The 25,904-nt window shown below is 42.0% G+C and overlaps 1 protein-coding gene across 2 annotated transcripts in view; it reads left to right on the top strand.

Annotated features, from left to right (window-relative positions):
• The first annotated feature begins 389 nt into the window (after positions 1–389).
• The window catches only part of Cmtr1 (cap methyltransferase 1), a 48,796-nt gene continuing 23,281 nt past the window's right edge, over positions 390–25,904 (top strand). Inside the window, exons 1-9 of one of the 2 annotated variants that reach the window (XM_046450637.2) lie at positions 390–559; positions 2,787–2,921; positions 12,509–12,660; positions 14,148–14,306; positions 17,600–17,692; positions 19,367–19,438; positions 20,561–20,655; positions 20,771–20,843; positions 25,262–25,436. In XM_046450637.2, coding sequence (XP_046306593.1) covers positions 2,792–2,921; positions 12,509–12,660; positions 14,148–14,306; positions 17,600–17,692; positions 19,367–19,438; positions 20,561–20,655; positions 20,771–20,843; positions 25,262–25,436 — 949 coding nt within the window. In that variant the 5' untranslated portion in view covers positions 390–559; positions 2,787–2,791. Of the gene's footprint in view, positions 560–2,786; positions 2,922–12,508; positions 12,661–14,147; positions 14,307–17,599; positions 17,693–19,366; positions 19,439–20,560; positions 20,656–20,770; positions 20,844–25,261; positions 25,461–25,904 lie in introns of both variants that reach the window. The other variant, XM_046450636.2, reaches the window with a different exon arrangement.

Genomic DNA, 25,904 nt, shown 5'->3' with positions numbered 1-25,904 from the left:
AAGTACCCAAGTGGCCTACACCCCAGCCCACTGCCCTTCCTTCAACATCTGTTGAATGTGTCTCATACTCTGTTGGGGACACAGCAGAGAACAGGAACACTGGGTTCTTGCCCTCAACCACTCTACAGCTTCTGACTTTGCTCTTAATCTGTGAAGATGATAATGAGATTAGGGAAGATTAAGAAACGTGCAGGCCCCTCGGACACTCATTGGTTTCTCTCCCGGCCCTCCCCGGGCTGTTCTCCTGCGCAGGCGCCCTGCAACCAGGCTGGGGGCGGGGCGGGGCGGGCCAGAACCCGAGCGGCCTTTCGCAAGGCCAAGAAGGGACCTGTTGGGGGGCGGGGCCGGTTGTCCCGTGACGTCATTAAGCTGCGCGGCTCGCAGGGCGGGACCCGAGCGCGACCGCGCGGCCGGCGGACCAGGGCTGGCTTGTGGGGAAACGAAACTGAGGGAGGAGGTGGAGGCTCTGGCTGTGGCAGGTCCAGGCCCGGCGGCGGCGGCGATACGTCGGCCTGATCCCCGCTCTCCGCTCCCTGGCAGCTCGCCCTCTCCCCTCTGCGTGAGTGCGGACGCGCGGCCCGGGGGGAGCGAGCGGGCGGGCGCGCGGGCTCAGCATCCTTCTCCCTCCACTGCCGCCTCGGCCCCCACCCGCGCTTGTGACTCTCAGCCTTCTGGCCGCTTCTCTCTCCTCCCCCTTCCCCTCCTCCCCAGCAACCTCCTGGAGCCCGAGCTGCCACTGACACAAGTCTCTGCGCACATATTTACACACTCAACGTTATCTTCAAATGGAAGGACTGGCCTGGGGAGACGGGAGCTCAGCTCTTCCTCTGTGAATAGGGGTGGCAGTGCGAGACCGAGGCCCAGGGAGACAAGACCACAGCGGGGATTTGAAGCCCTAAGGTGGGGGAGGCCGCAGGTAGAAGCAAGTCTCCTGCATCCAGTTGGAAGTTCCTGTCCAGAGCACATTTTTCAAGTGTAGGTCACTTGAACTGGGCACTGGTTAGATATGTGGCCTTCTCCTTTTGGGCCTCAGTCTTTAACAGTGGAAAACCAAAGGGTTGGATTAGGTGACTTGGAAGGCCCAAATATAAGGTGGTGTGATTTGAGGAGTACCATCAGCCTCTGCCACCTTTCACACAGTTTCCTCTCTTTCCTGCACCTACCCCAACACAGCACACCCAGTTTCCCGTGCTTCCGAGTCTTTTTACCTTTGCTGCAGCTAGTAGCAGGCCCTGTGATGGGCTTTCCTGTAGCTCACCTTGTGGGCCTTTGTAGAAGGCTGAAAGAGTGGTTTAAAATGAAACGTGTCACAGCCTGGGCTTGCTTTCTGTTTGCTCGGGCTGCTGTTCTTGTTTCCCCAGGCTAGGCTCTTTCTATGCCAGTTAAAAGGCTGCCTCCTTAGGAAAGATGTGATTATGCATTGGGTTGATTGGCTTATCCTTGAGCTGAAGAGAAGGGAAACATATTATCCAGGGTTTAGTGAGGTTGCTGGGTGAAGTTGCTGGGTTCAGTGGCATTTGTGGCATTTCATTGCTTTCTTGCTGTGGTCTCTGTGACCCATGCTGTAAGTCCAGTCTTGTACCCCTGCAGCTTCCCTTTCCCAAAGATTGCAGCCCCACTGGTCATCTATCCGGTTTGTTTCTGTTTTGAGTTCTTTCTCATTTCCAAGTTCAACCAGTTAATTGTTTGTAACCCAGACTGTATCCGCTACTTTTCCTTAAGATATCGGGGGTTTCACAAGCACTTCATTCAATCCCATTTTCCCCCTCATGCTTACCTCTCATGTACCCATGGGCATGGAAGATGGTGACATGGAGCTTGCTTCTTTCCATACTTTTTTTTTTTTTTTTGTGGAGATGGGTTCCTATTTTTAAAGTTACAATTTTTGTATCTCACTCCAATGATATAGCTACCTCCAGTCTCATTATCTTTCCCACTCTTGTGTTTCCTCCATTGTAAGACAATCATTGTTCCCACTCCTTACTTTGGTTAAAATTTTTCCCAGTTTTTGCTGGGCACGTTGGCGCACGCTTGTAATCCCAGCAGCTTGGGAGGCTGAGACAGGAGGATCAAGAGTTTGAAGACAGCCTCAGCAACAGTGAGGCACCAAGCAACTCAAGTGAAACCTTGTCTCTAAATAAAATACAAAATAGGGCTGGGGATTGGCTTAGTGGTTGAGTGCCTCTGAGTTCAATCCCTGGTACCAAATAAATAAATAAATAAATAAAAAATAATAAAATAATAAAAAAATTTCCTAGTTCTTTCATTTTTTTTAAACATTATGAAATAAACCAAAACCCAGTATTTGTATCATGCTATATAATCATAATTATTTTGGTGAAATAATAATTATTATGAAATAATCATTCTGGGATGGTCCCTTCATCTTGGAATTTTGGTTAATATTTAGTTATAATTCATTTCCAGTGTACATAGCCAATGTTGTATCAGAAGTATAGAATAACAATTGCCCAAGGCCTTTTCCCCCCTGTGTCTTATGGAGTTTATTCATTTCTTTTTGGTATCTGACACCAGTGGTCCAGGGACCTATGCATCTGTGAGCACCACATTTTTCAGTAAAACTAATAGCTATTATTGAAAACCAGAGCTTGGCTAGCATCCTTCCTAGACTGCATTCTGAGGAAGAAGCTATTCAAGTGCTGGCACTGAAGGATATTTGAAGTTGCCAAATCTCATCTCATTGATGATTTATACTTTGGAATCCTTGCTCTGATCCCACTGGCTCTAACCCAAGGGCAGCTGACTGTCTGTATTTATGGTTGCAGTAACAATGAAGAGAACTCTCCCAGAATGCAATGCCCCCATCAAGAAACAGAAAAAAAGAGTTGCAGAGCTTGCCCTGAACCTCAGCTCTACATCAGACGATGAACCTCCCTCCTCTGTCAATCATGCAGCAAAAGGTATGCTTGCCTGTATGGTCTGAGGCCACTGGCCATCTGGTTATTTGAATCTCTGGTGCTTGGATTCAGCAGAATATAGTCCAACATCCTTTGGGGAAAAATAAGCAAATTCTACAGAAAGATGTTGGCCATGGAGACTTTTCCATTCTGCCATTCTTCTACTAAAAGAAGTTAAACTTGTTTTAAATTAAAAATTGGATTTTTTTCCCCAGAAGTTCCTTAGTTTTGATGCTGGTCCTTCAGTAGGTGGCACTCTTTTGCTTCTTTAAACCAGTTAGAAGTGGTGAGCAGATCCTGGGGTTCTTGTAGAGGAGGAGGGCTCTTTGGTGCTGTCGTCTGGTCTAATTCTCAGGCTTTTGCACATAGTTCTCAATTCCTTCAGCAGTTGCAGGCAGAGGCACCCAGTGATAGTGGAACATCAGCGTATTTGACATTAAGCTCAAAGGATTTCACAGGTCTGGTTGAAATTATCATTTTTTTTTTTTTTTTTGCCTGCTTTTAAGGGTTGTAGACATTAACAGTTTCCACAGATGCTGTCTGAGAAATTATAAAGTGTCTAGGAGTTTGCTTCAAATACTAGGCAATTAGAAGCAGCTAATTCACATTAATTTTGACTTGCCAGCTGTATTTGTTTTTTAAGACTGCTGTGACAAAGCATCACACACTAGGGTTGCTTAAAGAAACAAATTTATATTTTTCCCACATTTCTGGAAACTAGACATCAAATCAAACTAGGTGTCAACAGGGCCACAAGATCCCTTGGAAGGGTCTTGGGAAGACTCTTTTTCCATCTTGTTTTTGATGGTCGTTGGCAACCCTTGGTGTTTCTTAGCTTGGGTTGGGCAGCTTAATTCCAGTGTCTGCCTTTACCTTCCTTCTGTATCTGTGTACAAATTTCCCTCCTCCTCCTTCCTTTTTTTTTTTTTTTAAGGTACTAGGGATTGAACTCAAGGACACTCTTATCACTGAGCTATCTCCCCAACCCTTTTTTATTTTTTTGAGACAGGGTGTAAGTTGCTGAGTCTGGCCTCAAACTTTGACATAAAGCTCAAAGGATTTCACAGGTCTGGTTGAAATTATCATTTTCCTTTGCCTGCTTTTCAGGGTTGTAGACATTAACAGTGTCCACAGATGCTGTCTGAGAAATCATAAAGTGTCTAGGAATTTGCTTCAAATACCAGGTGTCCTGCCTTAGTCTCCTGGGTAGAGGGGAATATAGGTGTATGCTGTGCAGGCAAATTTCCCTCTTCTTCTTCTTCTCCTTCTCCTTTTCCTCCTCCTCCTCCTCCTTCTTTTTTTTTTTTTTTTTTAAATTTCCCTCTTCTTATAAATCAGTTATTGGATTAGGACCCACCCTCATCTAGAATTATTTCATCTTAACTTATTGCATCTGCAGAGGCCCTGTTTCCAAATAAGTCACATTCACAGGCTCCAGGTGACACAATTTTGGGGAAGGATACTCTGTTCAACCCAGTACACCAGCAGGCTTGCGTTTTTTATCCTTTGTTGGATCACTGACAAACTGGAATGAAACTTGGTAACAGACTGATGACTGAGAGGGTGGGAAATAGTTTATTCACAAGTGGTAAGCTCATTGAAGGGCAGTTACTTATCAGCTGTTACTGGGGAGCTAGTTCAGAGAAAGGCTTGACAGGTGGTACTGCTCATGGAACATTTGGTGCAGCTATGGTTCAGGTTGGATAAGAGACTCTTACAGGCCTTGAGTGTGGAGGTGCGTGTGCCTGTCCGAGGTTTTATTCACAGTGGAGCTGGATATTGTAGTGCATGTCTACTACATGGCTACTTTCAGAGGCTGAGGCAGAAGGATCACTTGAGCTTGTGATCTCAAAACCTATTTTAAAAAAAGAGGTAATGGTGGATTCCAAGCTGGGTGAGAAAATCTGTATGTAATTGGGGCTCCTAAGTGGGAAGACAAAAGCATATTGAGGACATTATTTTTAGGAACTATTAAGGAAAGGGGATTTTGCTTCCTATCTGGGATTTGAGCAGTTTCGTGAAGATAGGGCTCTGTGGAATTGGGAGAGAGCCCACAAGGGAAAAAGGGATAGCATGTCTGGGGAATAAGTGATATTCAGGTAGAGTAGGTGTCTAGTTCTAAGTGACTCTTGGGAGACATTTGCTCTCAAGTAACATCCTTGAATTAAGGAAAGAACTTTCAGGTAAAGTAAGGTGAGAATGTAATGTTAAAAATCCTTTAAGGCAACTTGTCTACAAGTCTGATTTAAATTTTAAGCCTGTAAGAAATGTGACTGTGAATTAAGAACTGCCCACCCTCACACCCCAGCCCCACCGTACACATACATATTCCCTTTAATTTTATCAAATAGCTTTAACCTTTTCTGGAATTAGCATCATGTGACTCAGTCAGGATTGCCTATTGCTTTTATGTGTTCAGAATGGAAATTCAGAGGTGGCCAGTTCATTGTATGTATCTGACCAAAGGCCACTTGGTCTTTTTCATTTGCAGAAAGTGAGACAGGAGGCAGAGGCAGATTTCCCCAGGTTAACTTTCATTAAGTAAGAGGAGCTCCACATTGACACAAAAACTTAGGACTAGGAAGGGAGGGAAAAAGGAGGTACTGGAGAATGAATTTAATCAAGTTATTGTATGTAAGAATCTGTCACAATGAATCCCACTATTCTGCACCAACAAGATGTGTGTGTGTATGTGTGTGTGTGTGTGTGTGTGTTTAGCACTAGAGTTAGCAAAATTGCTGTCTCTATGCCCTTCTCTGCCATGCCTGGCATAAAGTGAATGCTAAGTAAATATTTACTGAATATAATTGATAAAAGGTAAAAAGATTGGTTATTTTAAGCTTTTTCAAGAAGCTTAAAATTCTTCACATCTTTGATTTTGCCTATCTCTCCTCCAGTTTGCAGATCATTTCTCTAAGCGCTTTGCATTTATATCATCTGTGTTCTATATCAGCTCCTTCTAGGAGTCCTTGGGGAGTGTGCTGTCTCACCAGAAATTACCTATATGCTGAGATGCAGGTGTGGCTTTTCTATTCAAGTCATTGATTAAAGCAGGGGCATTTCCATTTCCTCCATCCAATTCTGCCTGCACACACTATTCAAATAGATGATCAAAAAATGTTCCTTAGGGAGGACAATTAGAAAAACAAAAAAACTAGTATTTACTATTTCTGTCCATCTGGGCCTTGTTTTTCCTTCCTTTGCTAGATCACTGTGATCATTAATCATTAATGATGAGTAGGTCTATTAGTTTAATCAATGTGTTTGTTTTTCATTATTCACAAGTTAGTTGTGTTACCAACTCAGGAACTTGACATTTGGCTAGTGTAAAGAAAAAGAAGGTTGATGTTGTCATGGGCACGGTGGCATAGAGTTCTTTTGAGTATTCTAAGAGGAGTTTGAAGGCATTTTCAAGTGTAAATAAATTGGAAATTTGCAGTCAAATAACCTTTGAAGTAAGGGGAGGCCAATGAGGCCATTGTGTTCTTTTTGTTTGTTTCTCACAAACTGGAGAAACTGTGGTCTTGAGTCCAAGAAAATTTCCTTCTGTCCTTAGCTGTGCATCTAGTGTGGGCTCCTAGTTCTTGTTTTTTTTAAAAAAAATAATTTTAGAGACAGCATCTCACTAAGTTGCTGAAGGTCTTGCTAAGTTGTTGAGGCTGGCTTTGAACTCTCAATCCTCCTGCCTCAGCTTCCCAAGCTGCTGGGCTCCCAGCGGGCTCCTGGTTCTCTTGCAGCAAGTTCTTATGGAAGTTGCAAATCTCCTTCACCAACACCACATTAAAAGTACCTTCCCCTCTGCCAGGTTTAATTCTTTCCTAAATAGGCTGTTTGCCCTGAGACACCATTCCTTTCCTGTCAGACCAGATTCATGACCTTAATCAAAAACTTCCTTTATTGGTATCTGTTTAAATTGCTCTAACGAGTTACCATTTATTTGGAATGAAGGAGAAATTGAGTCTTTAAACAGGAATGACGTAGGTATTCTTCAGCAATTGTTAGGCAGGGTGTTTATTAAAATTCATAATTTATTCTTCTATATCTGTATGCTGCTCACCTTGGCCACTAGTGGTTGGAGCTACATTGTCATTTTTAATCGTGGCATGTTTGCCCTACTCCTCTATCACCATGTGAACAATTGTGCCAACAGCTGGGAAACCTCTGGTTCCTCTGTAAAGTGAACATTTCTTCTCTAAAATGACTTAATGATTTCTATCAGGTAGAGAAGAAATCTTAAATGAAAACGCTAAATAATGTTTTGGGCTCTGGTAGGTTTTAGAAAGGGAACTCCTAGGGAGGTAAATGGAAATGTCACCCAGCTTTGGCAAGTTCTTAATGAAACTAATGATTTTAATAGACTGACCTTATTATTCCTTTTAATTTATGTCCTCATTACAAAATTGTCAGCTCAGTGCTGCTAAATTCTTTCCAATCTTGGGAAGGCAAACCTCTTGAATTCCTACTCCAGCTATGATAGTTGTTTCCTTTTCATCTGAAGAGAGTGGTCCCAAAAGCCCAGGGGTAAAAATAAATAGTGACTCTGGCAGTCTGTGGAAATTAGGGCTAATCTACAGACTTTCTCTTAAATCATGTCAACCTACTAACTGGATTTGTTGTTGTCACTTGTTTTGGTTTGCGGTACTGTAGATTGAACCCAGGGCCAACGTACGTGTTAGGTATACGCTCACCCACTGAGCTACATCCCCAGCCCTAAATGCTGGTTTTTATATGTCACGTGAATAAAAGAGAAATAAGGTTTATTTTCTTTTCCAGCACACTTCTTGATCTCACAGGGAATTACCTAGTAGGGGATGTTTTAGCTGTCTTCATCCTCACTCTGAGAACCTGGAAAGGACAGTGTACAATAACTAGCACCTTGGGAGGGGGAATGGTGTAGAAAGATCTTGTGCCAGAGTCTGATGCTGGAATTTTCCAACCAGAGTCACCACTGATTTGCCTAGTGAGCCTGTCATTCAAATTTGGTTCTGTGTTTTTTTTTTGCTCAAAGATTTATGAAGATAAAAGAAAATGAGATCTCTTTCAGAGATTCAAAAGTGGCAGAAATCTTTCGTACCCAGGGATGGAATTAAAACCGTTCCATTGTTCATTGTTGGCTCCTCAAGCAAATTTTAACAGCCTGGTGACTTCCTTGAGCTAGACCAAGGCATGCTGTCCATAGAGAAGGATACCAAGTTTTTCAGCCTTTTCATAGTTAGGTGTATGAATGTCTATATAGTTGGTGAAACGATAAGAACTGATTTAACATTGTAGCTTCTGATGAGTCAGGACCTTGGATCCCTGGGCTGCCCCAAAGCAACTTCAGGGCTGTACTCAGGGAGCTGTCCACATTGCTGGTACCATCTCTTTCTGTACTAAGCAGTGTAGGTTGAAGCCACAGAAGCAACTGAGAGAATTGAATCTGAACCTTTGGAAGCACAGTTCTTTAGCATGTGGGCACATTTTGCAGACTGCATCTCTCTCCTCACATGGGAGATAATGGATGACTGGAATAGGGATAGTCTTGAGCCCCTGATAGTCTCTGGCTTGAGCCTCCCCACCCCCACCCCACTGTCTGCTGCTCTCTGAAGATTTCTCTTGAGGGAAACTAATCTTTTCCTATAACTTGGAATAGTAATTCTTTGTAGGTTTATTTTTTTCCCTAATTTTTAAACTAACACACACACACAAACACACACACACACACACACACACACACACACACACACACACATATATATATATATAATATTTATATTTTTGGTTGTAACTGGACACAATATCTTTATTTTATTTATTTATTATTTTTATGTGGTGCTGAGGATCGAACCCAGGGCCTCCCATGTGCTAGGCGAGCACTCTACTGCTGAGCCACAATCCCAGCCCCAAACTAACATATTCTTGTTTCTCACAAATGCAGAAAAGTGCAAAACAGAAAATAAAAATCACCTCACCTCTCAGTTTCCATGGTTACTCATTGTTAATTTTCTGGGTCTTTCCTTCTGAGTGGCACTCTCTGACATATGCTACATTGGTCCATGTAAGCAAGACAGCTCCTTATTAAGAGAATTGGATCTAACTTAACAGGAAGGGGCAGATTTTGTGCCTCTTACGTAGGAACATTCTCAACCAAAATTCCAACTTGCTAACCAATTAGAAGCCAGAAGTTTGGTTTTGGATTTATTCTGATTCCCTTTCCCACATTCACCTGCCTTTTCTTTCTTTTGCAAAATGTTGTATTCTTTTTTTTTTTTTTTTTGGTGGGAAGTACTGGGGATTAAACCCAGGGGTGCTTAATCACTGGGCTTCATCTCTAGACCATAAAATGTTGTATTCTTTAAAAAAAAATGCATATTTATATTAGCTATTTGATTTTTTTAGGTTGTCTGATAGTTGTTACTTTTGCATAGTACTCTGTTGTGTATAGCATGGACATTTTATAGAATAGGTCTTAAACCAAAGTAATTGTTGGTGTATTAAACAGTATCAGTATTCTGAGCTCTGACATATTTCAGCCTTCTGGGACCTAAATCATTGCTCAAGAAGGGCTCTGTTTGCTGGTAGGATATAGATCCTCCATCCTCATTCTTAAACTTTTGAAGCCTGAACATTTGCACTAGTACAATGTACAATAAAATATCTTAAGGAATCATACACTCTGTAGGTCCTCAGGAAGGGTGACACCTGGCTGATAAGCCTTTAAATCCACTATGATAGACTTCTTATTAATTTCTATCAAATGAAAAGCCTCAGTCCAGATGTTGGGGTTATAAAGTTGATTTTGACAAAATTCCTGCTCTCTAGGAGTGACCCTGTTCAGTGGGGGTGGCATGTGGCAAATGATAACTGTCTCTAAGACAACATGTTGAGTGCTTTGATGATGGTGGGAGTATCAGTGTCACTGGGGCATAGTAGAAGGGAAAATCATTTAGGCTTGGGGCCCTGGGGAAGGCTTGTCATCCCTCAGCAAGTTTGTGTTCTAGCTGGGAAATAAATGGATCAGTACAAGTAGGCTTTAGAATCATGAAGTATTGATTAGGTGAGGAATACCTGAATAGTGACTATTTCAGTTCTATACAGAATTGTTTTAACCAATTAAAAAAACAGTTGTTTTACATGGCTTCCCTCTGCACCGTCCCTCAGAATCTTCCACAAGCAGCCAAGCTTTGAATCAGAATCTTTTCTCAGCAACTTCCCTTCTCCCTCAAAGGAATTGTGCCTCATTGCTCAGTTTTTTCTTATTCATTTTAAATTTTAATAGGTAATATATTCACATGGTTCATAATTCAAAAATATAAAAATATACCCAGTATAAACTCTTGGTGATATGATTGTAAATCAAATTTATTTTCTTTGCTTTCACTTGTTCTAAGTAATATTTTTTTTTATTCTGCCTCCGTGCCCTAACCCCTGCATGTGTGCATAATCACACTTTTATTGGTATTGTATCTCTTTCCTTCCAAAGCTCAATTATAATACAATTACAAGAAATATAAATATATAGTTGTATTTTCCCTCTGTATTACGCAAAAGTTCAGGAGGCCGTACTTGTGCATGTGGCTTTGCTCTTCTGTTATTTCTATAGCAGTGTGTCTTGGTGATCTGTTTCCCTGCATCAGCAGGTGTTCTCAGGCTTTCTTGTTTCTTGGCACTCTTAGTGTTGCACTTTTGTTTTTACCATGTCCCTAGGTCAAAATAAATACCTGTGAGGCATGGTGGCAAATGCCTGTAATCCTAGCAGCTCTGGAGGCTGAGGGAGGAGGATTGTGAGTTCAAGGCCAACCTCAGGAACCTAGCAAGGCACTTAGTAACTCAGGGAGACCCTTCCTCTAAATAAAATATGAAAAAGGACTGGGGATGTGCTTCAGTGGTTAAGTGCCCTGGATTCAATCTCTGGTACAAAAACAAAAACAAAAACAAACAAAAAAACAGCCTAACAATTCAGGTTATTAAATATTTATTGAACTCTAAGTAACAAGCCTTTATCTTATATTATATTTTGTTACTTGGGGATTGAACCCCAGGGTGTGCTACCACTGAGCTACATCCCAAACCCTTTTTATTTTTCACTTTGAGCCAGAATCTCCTTAGGTTGCTTAGGGCCTCAACTAAGTTGCTGAGGATGGCCTCAAATTTGTGATGCTCCTGCCTCAGCCTCTGGAGTTGATGGAATTCCAGGCATATGGCACCAAGCTTGGCTAGTAAAAAGACTTTATTTTCTAACAACAATAAAAACACTTGAAATTCACATAAATTGAAAAATATTTTCATTTTATCTTTAAATAACCACAATTACTTATTAATGAGATATAGGCATTGTACGACTTCTCTATCCCTGGATTCTGGTTGAATGTCACCACTTTCATTTCCTGTTCTGCGTTATCCCCTGGTTTGTAATTTATATCATTTTCAGTGGGGGGTTATATAGAAATTGTTGACCAAACTTTTAAGAAATAGTCTATTTCCAAATTCAGGCAGATTTGAGAGACTCCTTGAATAAAATTACATTGGGTTAATAGATTCATAGGTCTGCATAAGGGAGGGAAAGAGATAGTGGAGTTATTGTCCATATGGAGGTAGCTCAGCACTTCTTATAGCTGCAAAGGTGCTCCTTCCTTGAGGTTCTTTAACAAAGTTGTTGATGGTGAAGATGATGGTTTGACTCCCTCGGGCTGCTGGCTCCCTCCTGGAGCTGTGCCTCTGCTACTCTCTATCTAAGTTGGTGGTTCCACCAGAGCTTCTTTTCCTGTTTTTCTTTCCTTTCTCTTTTTCCTTCCTTCCTTTCCTCTTTTTCCCCTCACTTGTTGCTTCTGTTCTTGTTCTTCCCCGATTTCTCTCCCTGTGAGCCAGCTTTTCTCCAGAGCTGCAGTGTGGGCACCCCCTTTTTGAGATATATATATATATATATATATATATCTCATGTATATGTGTGTGTATATATATATGTATTTATTATCTGTAGGCAGACACAATACCTTTATTTTATTTATTTTTGTGTGGTGCTGAGGATGGAACCCAGTGCCTTACATGTGCTAGGTAAGCACTCTGCCACTGAGCAACAACCGCAGCCCGTGAACCCTCTCTCCTACCAATAAGTTTGAAGGACTGTGCAAGCAAGGAGAACTAGCAAGAAGATTAAACAATTAGAAACTGGTAGTCTGCTGATGGAATCTTTGGAAATGGAACCAGGCATCAGTCTTTGTAGAAATTGATGTTTAAATAAACAGTAGCAGTAGAAATAAAGTATCTTCAGCCAATATACTTTGTATTTGACAGTATGCTTTCACATGTTTTTTCATTTAATCTTTAAACAACCAGTGAGTTAGATGTTACCATCCCAGTTTTATAGTGGGGGAAATTTAAAGGGTGGGGAACTATTATTTTTGAGCTCCTATTGTGTCAAGTACCCTAGAAACTTTCAGTGACTTTCCCATGATTATAGAACTAGTGAGAGGTAGAAAACACATTGTCATTAAATGAACCTCTTGTATGCAGTGCATGTATGGAATACTTCTTGAATGAATGAAGTTTGGACTTGTAGAGGCTATTTTGTGACATAAACTTACCTCAACATTTCTCTTTTTCTTTTCCAGCATCTTCTACAAGCCTAAGTGAGTCTGACAGTGAGACAGAGGGGAAGCCGCGTAGCTCTGACTGTTTTGATGATGCATTCAAAGCAGACTCTCTGGTGGAGGGAACATCTTCTCGTTACTCCATGTATAACAGTGTCTCCCAGAAGCTTATGGTATGTCACTGCTTGGGTTGAAATTCTAAAGCTGCCCCAACAGAGTGAGAGAAGGGCAGTTTGTATTTGTATGACAAAAAGAAAAGCTAGGGCATGGATTTTTTTCCTCTCTTTTCCAGCTACTGAAATTTGACAAGAGTGTGGCCTCCTTTTCTATAGAAGTATCTGTCACATTGGGATAATCTATGGAAAGTGACTGCATAGGCCTATTTCCTCCTATTCTATCCAGAACTGGTTCACCTTTTGGTATCCTTACTAATGAATTCTTACTATAAGCATGTGTGAATATACTTGCCTAAAAATGATGTGTGTCAGTGGATAAAGACTTCATGCTAGGAATTTTTGTTCTATCGAGTAATCTCAGAAGAAATGACTAAACTCTTTTTTAGTCCCAAAATAAATGGGAGTAGTATGGTGTTTTTTTCCAAAGAAGGCCCAATTCCTTTTCCCAATTTTTATACCCATTGATATATCACAAGAAGAAAGGTGAATAGGGAGAGTGCTTACTTTCCTCACCAAAATTTAGTATATATGTTTAAAGGTTATAGAGTTCAAGTTTCCCATCTGACTAACTTCAGGAATATCACAGTTGACTCCTCCATTTCCTGTTGGATTCCCTTAAGAATGAGAAATGCCCCTGCCGAAGTCATAGGTCAGGATATTCGTTTGGGGGCCTTAAGCTTTGGGAGAGGGAAGATTAGGGAGACTTGTGACAGCCAGCTCTCTGAGGGGCGGGGGCGGGGAAGATTTGTGTCTACTGTAGGGATTCCATCCAGATCTTGAGCAGGTGCTTTCAACAAGAATGTAGATCTCCAGGGGGAATTTCTCTGGACCAGAGTTCTTTTATCAGGTAAGGGATTTGAGATTTGGGTTTTTTATCTTTGGGATGTGTTCCTAGACCCAGGAACTGTAGAGTATAGGGTAAACTTACAGACAGTTGTGACATTTGAAAAAGCATTTCTGTCCCAGGACCTTCCATACCAGAATTTCACCTGAAGTGAGTTTAATCTCTTGATTAAATGGGCTCCTACAAGAGCTCATTATTCTTGCAGAGTAAGACTGTTTGACTGGCTAAGGGTCAGGCAGAAGTTACTGCTCAGAGCTGTCCCATTTTAAATTATGTTCTCTTTATCAACTCTACTCTGGATCTTTTCACTTAATCAGACAAATTAGCTGGAAGGATAAGTTGTGCAAATGTCCAGTGAGATTCATTATGTACTCTTAGTGCTTTTAATTATAGCTATGTGGTCCCTTCTCATTTATCCAACTTCTAGTTGCCACAGACCTTTACCTTCAGAATAGACAGTCACTGGACCCATGGTTACTGCAGTTATTTATTTATGCTTCTTTTCTTCATTAGGCTAGAAGGCAGAATTTAGGCCTTAATCATCTGTATTTCTCAGGGCTTAACACAGTATCTGGCATATGATAGGGGCTAAATAAATGTCTGTTGTATTGAATTAATTGTGCTCTCTTTTCTTTTTCAGGCCAAAATGGGCTTCAAGGAAGGTGAAGGATTGGGAAAATACAGCCAAGGTCGGAAGGACATTGTTGAGGCTTCTAATCAGAAAGGTCGAAGAGGCTTGGGTCTGACCCTGAGGGGCTTTGATCAGGAGCTGAATGTGGACTGGCGAGACGAACCAGAGGTAACTAGTGAGAGATGGAGGAAACCTTGTGGTTTTGGATGTGTGGCTTTGTGAGACCATATTAACAAACAGAAATCTATAGTGGCAGTGTAAGCAGGGTGGTTAGAGGGGGTTAGTTTCTTACATGGGAGGGACTGGGGATGTCCAGAATGGAAAGTAGAAGACTGGGCAAGGATATTGATTTGTGTCTCGTTGTTTTCTAGGACTTCTAAGACTAGTAGGTAAAAGATGCTGGAAGGCAGTGTTTGGCTTCATAAAAACCTTTAGTGAATAGGTACAGCTCACCACTAGTGGAATAAGAAAGGCTGTGGACACCCTCTGTTGAAGGGATTCAAGTGGGCCAAATGAGCCTTTACTGTCCATTGTGTGACTGACTGGATTAGGTATCCTCTAAGATCCTTCCATCTCCACAAGTTAACAGGTGTTTGTTGGTGCCATATTGCTTTTCTACTGTGAGCTTAATCTGTTGTCTTAAGTACCAGTTTGTTGTGAGACAAAAAGAGACTCTTTTTTTTTTTTTAAATATTTATTTTTTAGTATTTGGCGGACACAACATCTTTGTCTGTACGTGGTGCTGAGGATCGAACCCGGGCCGCACGCATGCCAGGCGAGCGCGCTACCGCTTGAGCCACATCCCCAGCCCCCAAAAAAAGAGACTCTTATTATCTCTTTTCATGGTACAGATAACGTTGAGATTTTTTTATTTTCATTTATTGATGTCCTATTTTATTCCACAGAATACAAATGTCTAGCATTTCTACATAGTTGGTGTGATTGAGCTTTAGATGGGGCTCTGAACTAGCTGGATATTGCTATATCGTTTTGTCTCCCTGGATTTTTTTTTTTTTTTTTTTTTACATTTTAATTTTTAGTTGTAGTTGGCCATAATACCTTTATTTTATTTATTTACATGTAGTGCTGAGGATTGAACCCAGGGCCCCCACATGTACTAGGCAAGCGCTCTACCACTGAGCCACAACCCCAACCCTGTCTCTCTGATTTTTGTCTCCAGTTCAGGAAAGGATGTGAACCTGCTCATGATGAAAGCCTAATAAAGCTTCAGAGTGAAATTTTGACAAGCCAGGAACTAATAGGTTCTGGGGTGGTCTTTCTATGTTTCCTTGTAGTTATGATGCTGTGTAGCAGAATAGCAGAGGAGACAGTGCAGAATAGGTGGGAGGCGAGAATTCTACCACTGAATCACCAGTGCCTCCTTGAAAAAGTGCCTCCTTGAAAAAGACTATGATGGGTAGGTTACTAGATAGAGGCTTTTGCATGAGAAATACCTAGTGCTTTCCAAGTTTTTATTTGTGTGTAAACAAGTACACAGTTTTGATCCTTTCAGTGGCACAGAATTTAAGTGAACTTTGTTAAACTAGAAATCTGAAATTTGCTTGTAAGATCTCTGTTTTTAATTGAAATAAGCTATTGAAATTCCTTTTTGGGGTGAGACTTTCCCAGTTCTCATTTGCCATTATTCAGTTTTTGTCTTAGAAAACATGCCTGATAAATAAGTCAGAGTTTGGCTCAACCATCAGTTGCTATCCACTTCTTTTTTTTTTTTTAAAGAGAGAGAGAGAGAATTTTAATATTTATTTTTTAGTTTTCGGCGGACACTACGTCTTTGTTTGTATGTGGTGCTGAGGATCGAACCTGAGCTGCACGCATGCCAAGCGAGCGTGCTACCTCTTGAGCCACATCCCCAGCCCGCTATCCACTTCTTTAAGACAGATGAATTTGGGGGGCCTGAGGAAATGTCCAGACCTGGGATCACTATAAGGAGAATGCTCAGTGGCTACTACAGTCCAGGAGTGTAAACTCAAGGTTTGAGCCATTGGATAAAGTCCACTTTTCAGGTAACCTTAATGTATAGACTTTCATGGAGAGATTGAGTCTGCATTTGCTTGATAAAGGAGCATCCAAAATATATATGAACTTTTTTCCCTAAAGTTTATAATTTAAATTTATGCCTAAAGGTGATGGATTTGACCAGGAGGAGAAACCATGTTACACTGCCAGATTCATGGACAAAAGGTTTCAGTAATTTTTCTTTTCTACTTTTTCTGTTGATGGCAGTTTGCTTGCCCTCAAGACCTTGCATTGTGATACAATTTTATGGCTTTCAGAGCATGTAATATTACCTTTAATCACATTGCTTCAATTTGCAATGGTGAATCTTTTTTCCACACTTGCTTGGGAGGCAATCTGTGAAGCTGCCATGCAGGTTAGCCACCTGGTTAGGTTTTATAATCCATGTTTCTCGAGCCCAGTGGTACTTAGTTTTGGATGCACAGTAGAATCATCTGGGGACTTTTAAAAACATATATCCAGTCCCCATCTCAGATCAACAGAATCATGTAGTCTGAAGCTAGGGCCTGTACATCAGAAATTTTATTGAAAAGCCTTGCAGGAGATCCTAATGTACAGTTAGAGTGAGAACCACTGTCTTTGGCTGTTAGGGAAAGTCATTGAAAATTAAGAGGAAGCAGCCATCAGAGATGCCAGCTTCTGCTGTATTGGAATCATTGAGAGAGGAATAAATAACCAATTTCTGGGTATAATAAGCAGTTTTGGGGTTATTTTGTGAATAACACTGTGAAAGCATCAGGAGGTGAGACTCATTGCCACTGTCTTCTTGATGAAATTAACTCCATAAATATGTATGTGTGTGTGTGTGTGTGTATATAAATAAGTAAAGGCTGAGGCCTTTTCATAAATGTTTGTGTATGTGTATGTGTGTGTATGAAGGCTGAGGCAGGAGGATGACAAGTTCGAGAATAGTCTCAGCAATTTAGTGAGATCCTGTCTCAAAAAAAAAAAAAATGGATTATGGATGTGACTGAGTGGTTAAATGCTCCTGGGTTCAATCCTCAGTACAAAAAAAAAAAATGTATCTATGTCTATATATCACATATGTTACAAACACCTGTTGACTTCTCTGTCCTCACCACTCTAATTTTAAACTTCTTTGGTCAAGGGCCTGTCTTATTTAAGTCTGTATTCTGAGGAATACATAGTAGGTACTCATCAAATAATATTGGAACAAATTAAAGAAACCTTGAAGATTTGGGAAGTTTCTAGAGATTCAAAACAGAACCAGAGATGGCCTTCAGAAGTTGAACTTCAAAATTTTGGTTTTCCCTTCTCATGTCTGACCACTGCATTTGGCTTCAGCAACTTGGAGCCTTCTCAGTCTGAGTCCCTCTGGATTGTTTTGGGGAAGTCCTGGAGACTTGGGGTGGAGCCCCAAGGATCTGTCTTACCCGACTTATTTGCCTCTCTTTTGTTCATAGCCCAGTGCCTGTGAGCAGGTGTCATGGTTCCCAGAGTGCACCACTGAAATTCCTGATACTCAAGAAATGAGTGATTGGATGGTTGTGGGAAAGGTAGGATGTCAGTAAAATGTACCCTAATATCTTAGCCTCTCCTAACTTTTCTCCTTCTTGAGTCCTGTTATATGGATACTTATAGTTTTAAGAAAAATTTGACCATTATGGAAGGAATAAAACTGTTAAGAGGGTTTATCGAGGGCTTTATAAATCTGCACCTTGGAGATGTAGCAGACAGATTTTTTTTTTTTTTTTTTCTCCTAGTCATTGAACTTAACAGGCAGACAAAATGAGTAACCTCTATCTCTTCCTTACGGATGCCTTATGGAGTGATTTATTGTGTATTTGTATATTCTGGTCACTGCTGGGCACCATCCAGGTAAATGAAAAGATATTGTCCCTATCTTCAGAAAGTAATCATGGAATTGGTACAGGAGGAATTTGTTTAATCCTGTTCTAGAAAATCTTAAGAATAAAGTTGGCTACCAAATCAGTGTGCTTAGAGAGTAGTTCTTTAAGTGTGGAGGCCCCTGGGGATCTCTGAGACCCTTTCAGGGAGTTCACAAGGTCAAAATTATCTTCGTAATGATTTGAAAAGTTATTTGCCCCTTTACTCTCATAGATTCACAGGTGATCAGTGGAATTTTTCAGAAACTTTGACATGTGATGTTACAATTTATTGGTGAAAAAAATGATCAAAATACAAAATCAAGGAAGAGAACTTAGCCTTCTTCTAGTAAGCCAGATGTTGAAGAGATTTACAAAACTGAAAAATAAAACTATCCTCCTTGCTAAATTTTTTTGAAATATGGTTATTTTTCATAAAATAATTTCTGTTAACATAGTTTTCTTTTACATTGAATTAAGAAGCATCAAAAATCTTAGTTTTAATTTCTATTACTAAACATTGATATCTGCCTAATTCATATAAACAAAACTCTTTGGAATCCTCAATGAATTTTTTGTTTGTTTGTTTGTTTGTTTTGGTACTGGGGATTGAACTCAGGGGCACTCAACTACTGAGCCACATCCCCAGCCCTATTTTGTATTTTATTTAGAGATAGGGTCTCTCTGAGTTGCTTTGCGCCTCGCTTTTGCTGAGGCTGGCTTTGAACTTGGGGTCCTCCTTCCTCAGCCTCCCAAGCCACTGGGATTACAGGCGTGTGCCACCATGCCCAGCTTGGAGTCCTCAATTATTTTTTAAAAATGATTTTGGGATGCTGGGGATTGAACCCAGGACCTTGCACATGCTAGTAAGCACTGTACCCCTGAACTCCATCTGTAGCCCTGAGCCTTTATTTTCTCTAATGCTACTGGGCCAGGGGCCTGGGATCAAGCAGTTGTACTCATCTGAGAGCGAGAGGCTTCCTGGTTGAAGGACAGGCCTCTATCACTTGGGGCACTCCCCATCCTTTTACCTATGTGCTCCAGGGACAGGCAGCTTGCCTGTCTCCTTCCTGTTTGCTTTTCCTGGCCTCAGCATTCGTGAGTCTGGTGTCCATATGGTGCTCCACTCAGAGCTCCCAGGGGACTGCTTCATCTCACAGCCATCTGGAGGACAGCCAGAGGGATTTAGGATTGTGTCATTCTCACTCCTCAGGGATTGATATTTCTTGGCAGGGACTCAAGCCCCTTCTTGCTCTGCTCACTTGGAACCCTAATTTCTCCATTCACCCATCCCTCCCCCCTCAGTCACACTTGGTCATTATTTATTGTTTCTTCTCCCTGTAGAGAAAGATGATTATTGAAGACGAAACAGAGTTTTGTGGAGAAGAGCTGCTTCACAGTATGTTGCAGTGTAAGGTAAGACTTGTGGCTAGAGCCAAACATGAAAACCTTCTGTGAAGTGATTGGCCAGACTTGTCCAGTTTTCTTTTTGGTCATTTGTAGGGGGATTGAATTTAAGATTTTTCCTATAGATCAGATACGTAGCCTGGTATATATCTCCAAAATGTCTTTTTTTTTTTTTTTTTTTTTTCCTAGTGACTATCTTGCTGTCTCTGTGCTGTCTCTGTGGTCAGTAGTTAGGAAAGAATTCACTTGACCTTAATGGATCAGTTCATTGTAATCCTGAGGAGGCCTGGTATAGCAAAAAGCTTGGGATCATTTTTAGCATCAAATAAACCTGGATTCAAAGTTAATTGTACAACTCTTTTGCTTTGTGATATTGGGCCAGTTGCCTCAGCATCTTTTTTATTTCCTCATCTATAAACTGGGTAGAAAATACCTCTGTGGGTGCTTATGAGAGCTGGAGTTATGAAAACAGTGGATGTGAAGCACCCAGCTCAATGCTGGCCTCCTCTGGATGCTTTTTTGTCCTGATTGGGAATCAGGAAGCACATGTCTGGGGCAGAATGAGGCAGGGAAACTCCAGGGAGGAAATGGGTTGAAGAGGGACAGAGGCCACACAGAGCTTGTTTTTTGGCAGACATATAGTTGGGAATATCCCCATGAGGTGACTGAGCTGCAAGTGAAATAAGGATGTCAGTTTCCAGAGAGGAGACTGCAGAGGGGAACTAAAAGGGAGAAGGGATCTCTAGTTTTGAGGGTTTTTGCCCTCAAAAAACCCTGCTCTTGGTTTGTTTCCCTTCTAAGTGACCTCTAGTCACGTGAGCCTGAATATCAGCTCTTTTGGATTTGCCGTGGGGATTAGCAGTACCAAGAGGTGGTTCTACGTGTAGCCACACATACTATTTAACATGTGTCAGATGCCAGCTTCAATTTGTTTTTTTGCCCTTTACAGGTGAGGTAGTTGAGGGGTCAGAATAATTGAGCAACTTGTTTAGGGTCACACAATTCGTCATTTCAGAGCTAAGATACAATGGCAGCCTATCTCCTGGAAGGCCTGAGTCAGGCACCACCACTGTCCTGTCCCAGAGGGGCCAGGATGACACTTACCTGGAGGTTTTGATTCTCTTTGGGCAGAGTGTGTTTGATGTCCTGGATGGGGAGGAGATGCGGCGAGCTCGGACCCGGGCCAATCCCTACGAGATGATCCGAGGAGTCTTCTTCCTTAACAGGTTTGCTGACCTTTCCCCTACCTCCCCTGACAGGCCCTGCTCCACCTTTTATTTGAACCTCGGTTTTTCATACATTTGGAACTGAGTTGCACTTTTCTATCTTGCTTTGTTGCAGGGCAGCGATGAAGATGGCTAACATGGATTTTGTGTTTGATCACATGTTTACAAATCCCCGGGACTCTTATGGGGTGAGAATTCATGGTGCTGGGTCGACTTAAGCTTCAGTAACTCAAAAATTGCCATTTGTTCAGTGTTAGGAGAGTATTCCTGCTGTGTAATACAGTCATGTTTTGCTTTGAGCTCTCCAGATACAGTCCCATAGTGCTTCTATGGTCCCAGGAGTGCCCCAGTATACCAGAAGGCTCTTAAGATCTGTTCTAGCACCAAGCTCTGTAACAGGGCCACTTTCTGCCTCTCTGAACAAGCCCTTTTCAAGAAGTGGTAGAGGGCTGGGGATGTGGCTCAAGTGGTAGCGTGCCCGCCTGGCATGCGTGCTGCCCAGGTTCGATCCTCAGCACCACATACAAACAAAGATGTTGTGTCTGCCAAAAACTGAAAAATAAATATTGAAATTCTCAAAAAAAAAAAAAAAAAAAGAAGTGGTAGAGGGCTGGGGTTGTGATTCAATGGCAAAGCGCTTGCCTTGTACATGTGAGGCACTGGGTTTGAGCTTCAGCACCACATAAAAAATAAATAAACAAAATAAAGATATTGTGTCCATGTATAACTAAAAAAATTTTAAAAAAATAAGTGGTAGAGCAAAATGATTTTCTCCTCTGCTCCATGTCGTTTCTATGAATGTTGACATTCTATAATGATAGAGAAACAAAAAAGGAAACCTCATTCTAGAATTCTCTTCAGAGTTTCAAAGCATTTTCCCTCAGTCCTGGAAAGTTAGTTTTCTTTGACAGTGATAGGGCCAGGAGCCAGCTGCCCCCAAACCTGTTTCTGCTTCACTTACCCACGTTCTGCTAGACCCCCTTATTACCCATGGGCTAAAGAAACTTATTTCAAGTTCCTTAATGTTTCAGCTCTACCTGCCTAACTACTTCCATCATGCTGTCAAAACTGGCATGCAGACCCCTCTAGCCTTTACTCATTTTTTCTCCCAGGGCTCCCTCCCCATTTTCCAGGACCAGCAGGCAGCACAAATGGGCTCTTGGAATTAGCATCTTGAGAAAATTAGGTTGATATAATGTTGATTTAATTTTCTGAGCTCCCAATGATTTCCTTTAAACCCCTGCCTGGCAGAGGAACTCTGTTAAGCTGATGGGAAGTCACAGTGTCATTTTGGGCTTTTAAATGTAAACGCCTCCAGCAGCTGGTATCTGGTTATTGTCTTTTACTGTCATGAAAATGAAGTAGGCACCAGGATTGTACCATTGAGGTCGAGGGTGGAGATGGTAGTTATATAAGAAAGGGCAGCCGTGTTTGTAACGCTTTAGGCAGCTTCTTGACCCGAATTGATTGTTAGGGGCCATGGAGAATTGCCCTTTCAGAGATGTTTCTCTACACTCTACTATAGAAAGTGATTTTTTTTCTGAGCCCCTAGTATTTTCTTCTCTCTTTTCATCTCTGTTTTTCCCTGAGGACCCAGTGACAGCCAAGCCCAGCAGGCTTGGTTGTTTTTTAGGCAGCCAGAGACACCAGACCAGTCCCCAGCAGAGGTGGGAGTGGCAGGAGGCCCAGCACACACCCAGGCTTGCTAGGGGCTTGCTTTGTGGCTCTTGAATTAGACGATTACAGACTAAGAATCAGAGAACTTGACAGGGGAGTGTGGAGAGGGTGGGAGGCGGGGGCAGGAATCTGGGTTTTTAAATAGGTCTCTGGTGCTACAGGTTATGGTAAAGGGAGCAAAGGGACTAGAGGAGAAAAAAAAATTGTAAATAAGAATTGGAAGAGGGGCTGGGGCTGTGGCTCATTGGTAGAGCCACTCGCCTAGCATGCAAGAGCAACGGGTTCAATCCTCAGCACCACATAAAACAAAATAATGTGTCTGCCTAAAACTAAAGATACATAAATAAATAAATGTTTTAAAAAAAAAAGAATTGGAAGACACAAGGGAAAGAAGGGAATTTAGATCCTTGGTTGGAGTACATGGAAGCATGTTACAATCTACTGTATTATGTGAGGGATTCTTGTGCCAGGAGATGTTGCTGAGGTAAAACAAAACAAAACAAAACAAAAAACATTGTGAAGTGTGACAGAAGACAAAAACTGAATGTGGATCTTTACGTTTCAGTCCTGTCTTAGAGGAAATTAGAGTGCTGCACTTGGCATAGAAAAGAAAAAGGATAAGAGTTTTGACTCCAAAGAAGTTGATCCAGTTGAGTATAGTGTCATCTTTTATTTGTTGAATATTTTACAGTTTGAGAAAAGTCTTTGCAGTGATTTATTTAACCTACAACAGTCTTGGGAAATGCCTACATTAATCCTGATTTATAGTTGAGGAAGGTTTAAATTGTGTTTAAACCTTGAATTTAAAGGTTTAAATTGTGTGCTTGCTCCGACTGCACAGCCAATAAGTAGAGCTGAGACCCCCAGCTGTCCTTTCTATGCACAGACTCCTGGCCATGGTTGCGAGGGCCACTCATTTTGAAATCATAGAGTGAGGTCGTGTTTAGGACACCTTGTAAGAGTTGAGATGCTCTTATTGAGTCATTGCCCTTCTTGTCCCCAATCTTTGGCTCAGTAGTTCACCCAGAGAGGCCGGAGCCTGGGCTGAGGCACAGCCAGTGGTGAGGAACATTGTTTTCCATCTTTGCAGTGTGGGCAGGGCTTGAACTTATGACCTCTGCTTCATTAGCACTGTGCCGAATGAAGGTGCTACAGAATGTTCTTGGTAAATGCCATTAATTCTTTTTTTGAGTGTGCAAATGAATATAATCCAAAAATATGAATAATTAATGGCTCAGGAACAAAGAACACTGGGGAGGAGTAGTGAGGAATAGGGGAAAGGACTGATATGTCCCAGCATGCCCAAGGGGGCTTGTCACAGCATGACGAAGTTTATTTTTAGCTGAAGTCATTTCTCCAGAGACTTTTCCACTGTTTTGATAAAGCAAGGCCCTTGTCTTCTGGAAGTGACTGGATTCCGATCTTTATCTGGCAGTTGCAGAACTCTGGACAAGTGCTTGGCCCTGCCCAGTCTGTGGAAAAGGAAGGCTGAGGGCTCGAGGCCCCTTAAAAGCCAACCATAGCCCTCTCGGTCACCCATTCCAGAACTCACCCTCATGTCACCAGTGCAGATAGTCCATTTTCTGCTGAGAGGGTAGAATTCACCAACTAGGGCTCAAAGGTTGATGAGAGCATCCATGGCATTTGTGTAAAAAGAGAAATATAAACAACACAGTGTGGAGCAGTGGTGGATCCGGCATCAATTTGAGGTTAAGAGAGAAAGATACTTGAAGGGCCAAAAATGTAATCGAATAAAAATTCAAATGATGATTGTGGTTTAGTCAGGCGTGTGGTAGAGGGTGCTTTGGGCTGCGTGGGAAGCTGCCATTGCTGTGCCAACTGTCTTACCTTGCCAGCTTCCCATGGTGCTGTGCTTTCGGGTCCCCCACCTAGAACTGGGCAAAGGCAGGAGAAGGAAGGGAGTACAAAGCAGCAGACAAGTGTGATGTGGTGTCTTGTGTTGGATTGTGGAACAGAAAGAGGATGCTAGTGAACTCTGAATAAACTTTGGAGTTTACTTTTTTTAAATGTATTTTTAGTTGTTGATAGACCTTTATTTTATTCATTTATTTACATGTGGTGCTGAGAATCGAACCCAGCTCCTCATACATGTGAGGCAAGCACTCAACTACTGAGCCACAATCCCAACCCTAGTTTTTTTCCTTTGTGATGCTGGGGTGGAACCCAGGGCTTCAGATTTGAGAGACAATTGAACTATCATTGAACTAAATCCCTAGCCCTGAAGTTTATTTATTTTTTATTGTTTGGGGTACTGGGCATCGAACTCAGGGGTACTTGACCACTCAGCCACATCCCCAGCCCTATTTTGTATTTTATTTAGAGATAGGGTCTCACTGAGTTGCTTAGCATCTTGCTGTTGCTGAGGCTGGCTTTGAACCTGCGATCCTCCTGCCTCAGCCTCTGGGGCTACTGGGATTATAGGCATGCACCACTATGCCTGGCTTGGAGTTTATTTTTAATAGTAACATAGCAATGAGAGTTTCCTAGTTTTGACATATTTGTCATGGTTATGTATTAACGAAACTGGCAACTGGGTGAAATACAGGAACTCTGCACTAACTTGGCAGAATATTTCTATTCAGTAGAAATCATGAATGGCAGGGTATGGTTTGGATAAGCCCTGAGAAATAAAAATGCCATTCAGATATGTACAGAGATGTTTTTTTAGAATGTTTTATTATTGAACTAGCCCTAGTGTATGAAAGGCATTTGGGGTATTTTGGGAGTGGGCTGGGTCACTCCAGGTGGTGATAATCACAGAGGATCCACATCCTGGATGTTGTGGTTCTGGGGGAGGCTCTGGATTATACTTGCTAAAAGACTTACTTTATTCCCCTGTGTCCTTTTTCCTGTTCCTCAGTGAGCCATCTTTTTTCCCTTTCTCCCTGTGTTTTACTTCCCTTTGCAGAAGCCACTGGTGAAGGATCGGGAAGCTGAGCTTCTGTACTTTGCTGACGTCTGTGCAGGCCCAGGCGGCTTCTCAGAGTATGTGCTGTGGAGGAAGAAGTGGCATGCAAAGGGCTTTGGGATGACTCTGAAGGGCCCTAACGACTTCAAGCTGGAGGACTTCTACTCGGCCTCCAGTGAGCTCTTCGAGCCCTACTATGGTAGGGACACTGAGCAGGGAGGGTGAGAGGAGGTCTGAGGGGAAGCCCACATGCAGTGCTTCAGACCAGAAGCAGTTGTTATCTACACACAGTGTGTTCTTTCCTAGATCTCTTGGCCTGGGGTTCACAGTCCTTGTAATGAGGGTCTTGGTGCCCTTCGAACTGTCCCCAGCCTGCAAAACACAGGTTAAGCACTGTGCTAGGTAAACTCTCATCAAAGCCATATTAATTCCTCCTTGCAAGAGCACTGTTCTCTTGTGATGACAGGAAATAATGAAACTGCCTAAGACTGAAAACTGGCAGGGTTATTAACAAATACAAACTGCACACCCATCTTTGGCCCTGTGTTCCAGGTGTGGAGTGCGCAGCTCAGCAGCCCCACAGCAGTCCTTTATAAAAAGTTAGTATTGGTTTTGGGGCATGGATGCTTTAACTACAAGTTGG

Source organism: Marmota monax, unplaced genomic scaffold (assembly GCF_021218885.2).
Source record: "Marmota monax isolate L192 unplaced genomic scaffold, Marmota_monax_Labrador192_F-V1.1 WCK01_AAM20220418_F8-fsc00127, whole genome shotgun sequence".
In the NCBI taxonomy this organism is placed as follows: domain Eukaryota; kingdom Metazoa; phylum Chordata; class Mammalia; order Rodentia; family Sciuridae; genus Marmota; species Marmota monax.
The sequence above is the reverse complement of the archived record's forward strand: the minus strand, read 5'-3'. Positions and strand labels throughout refer to the sequence as shown.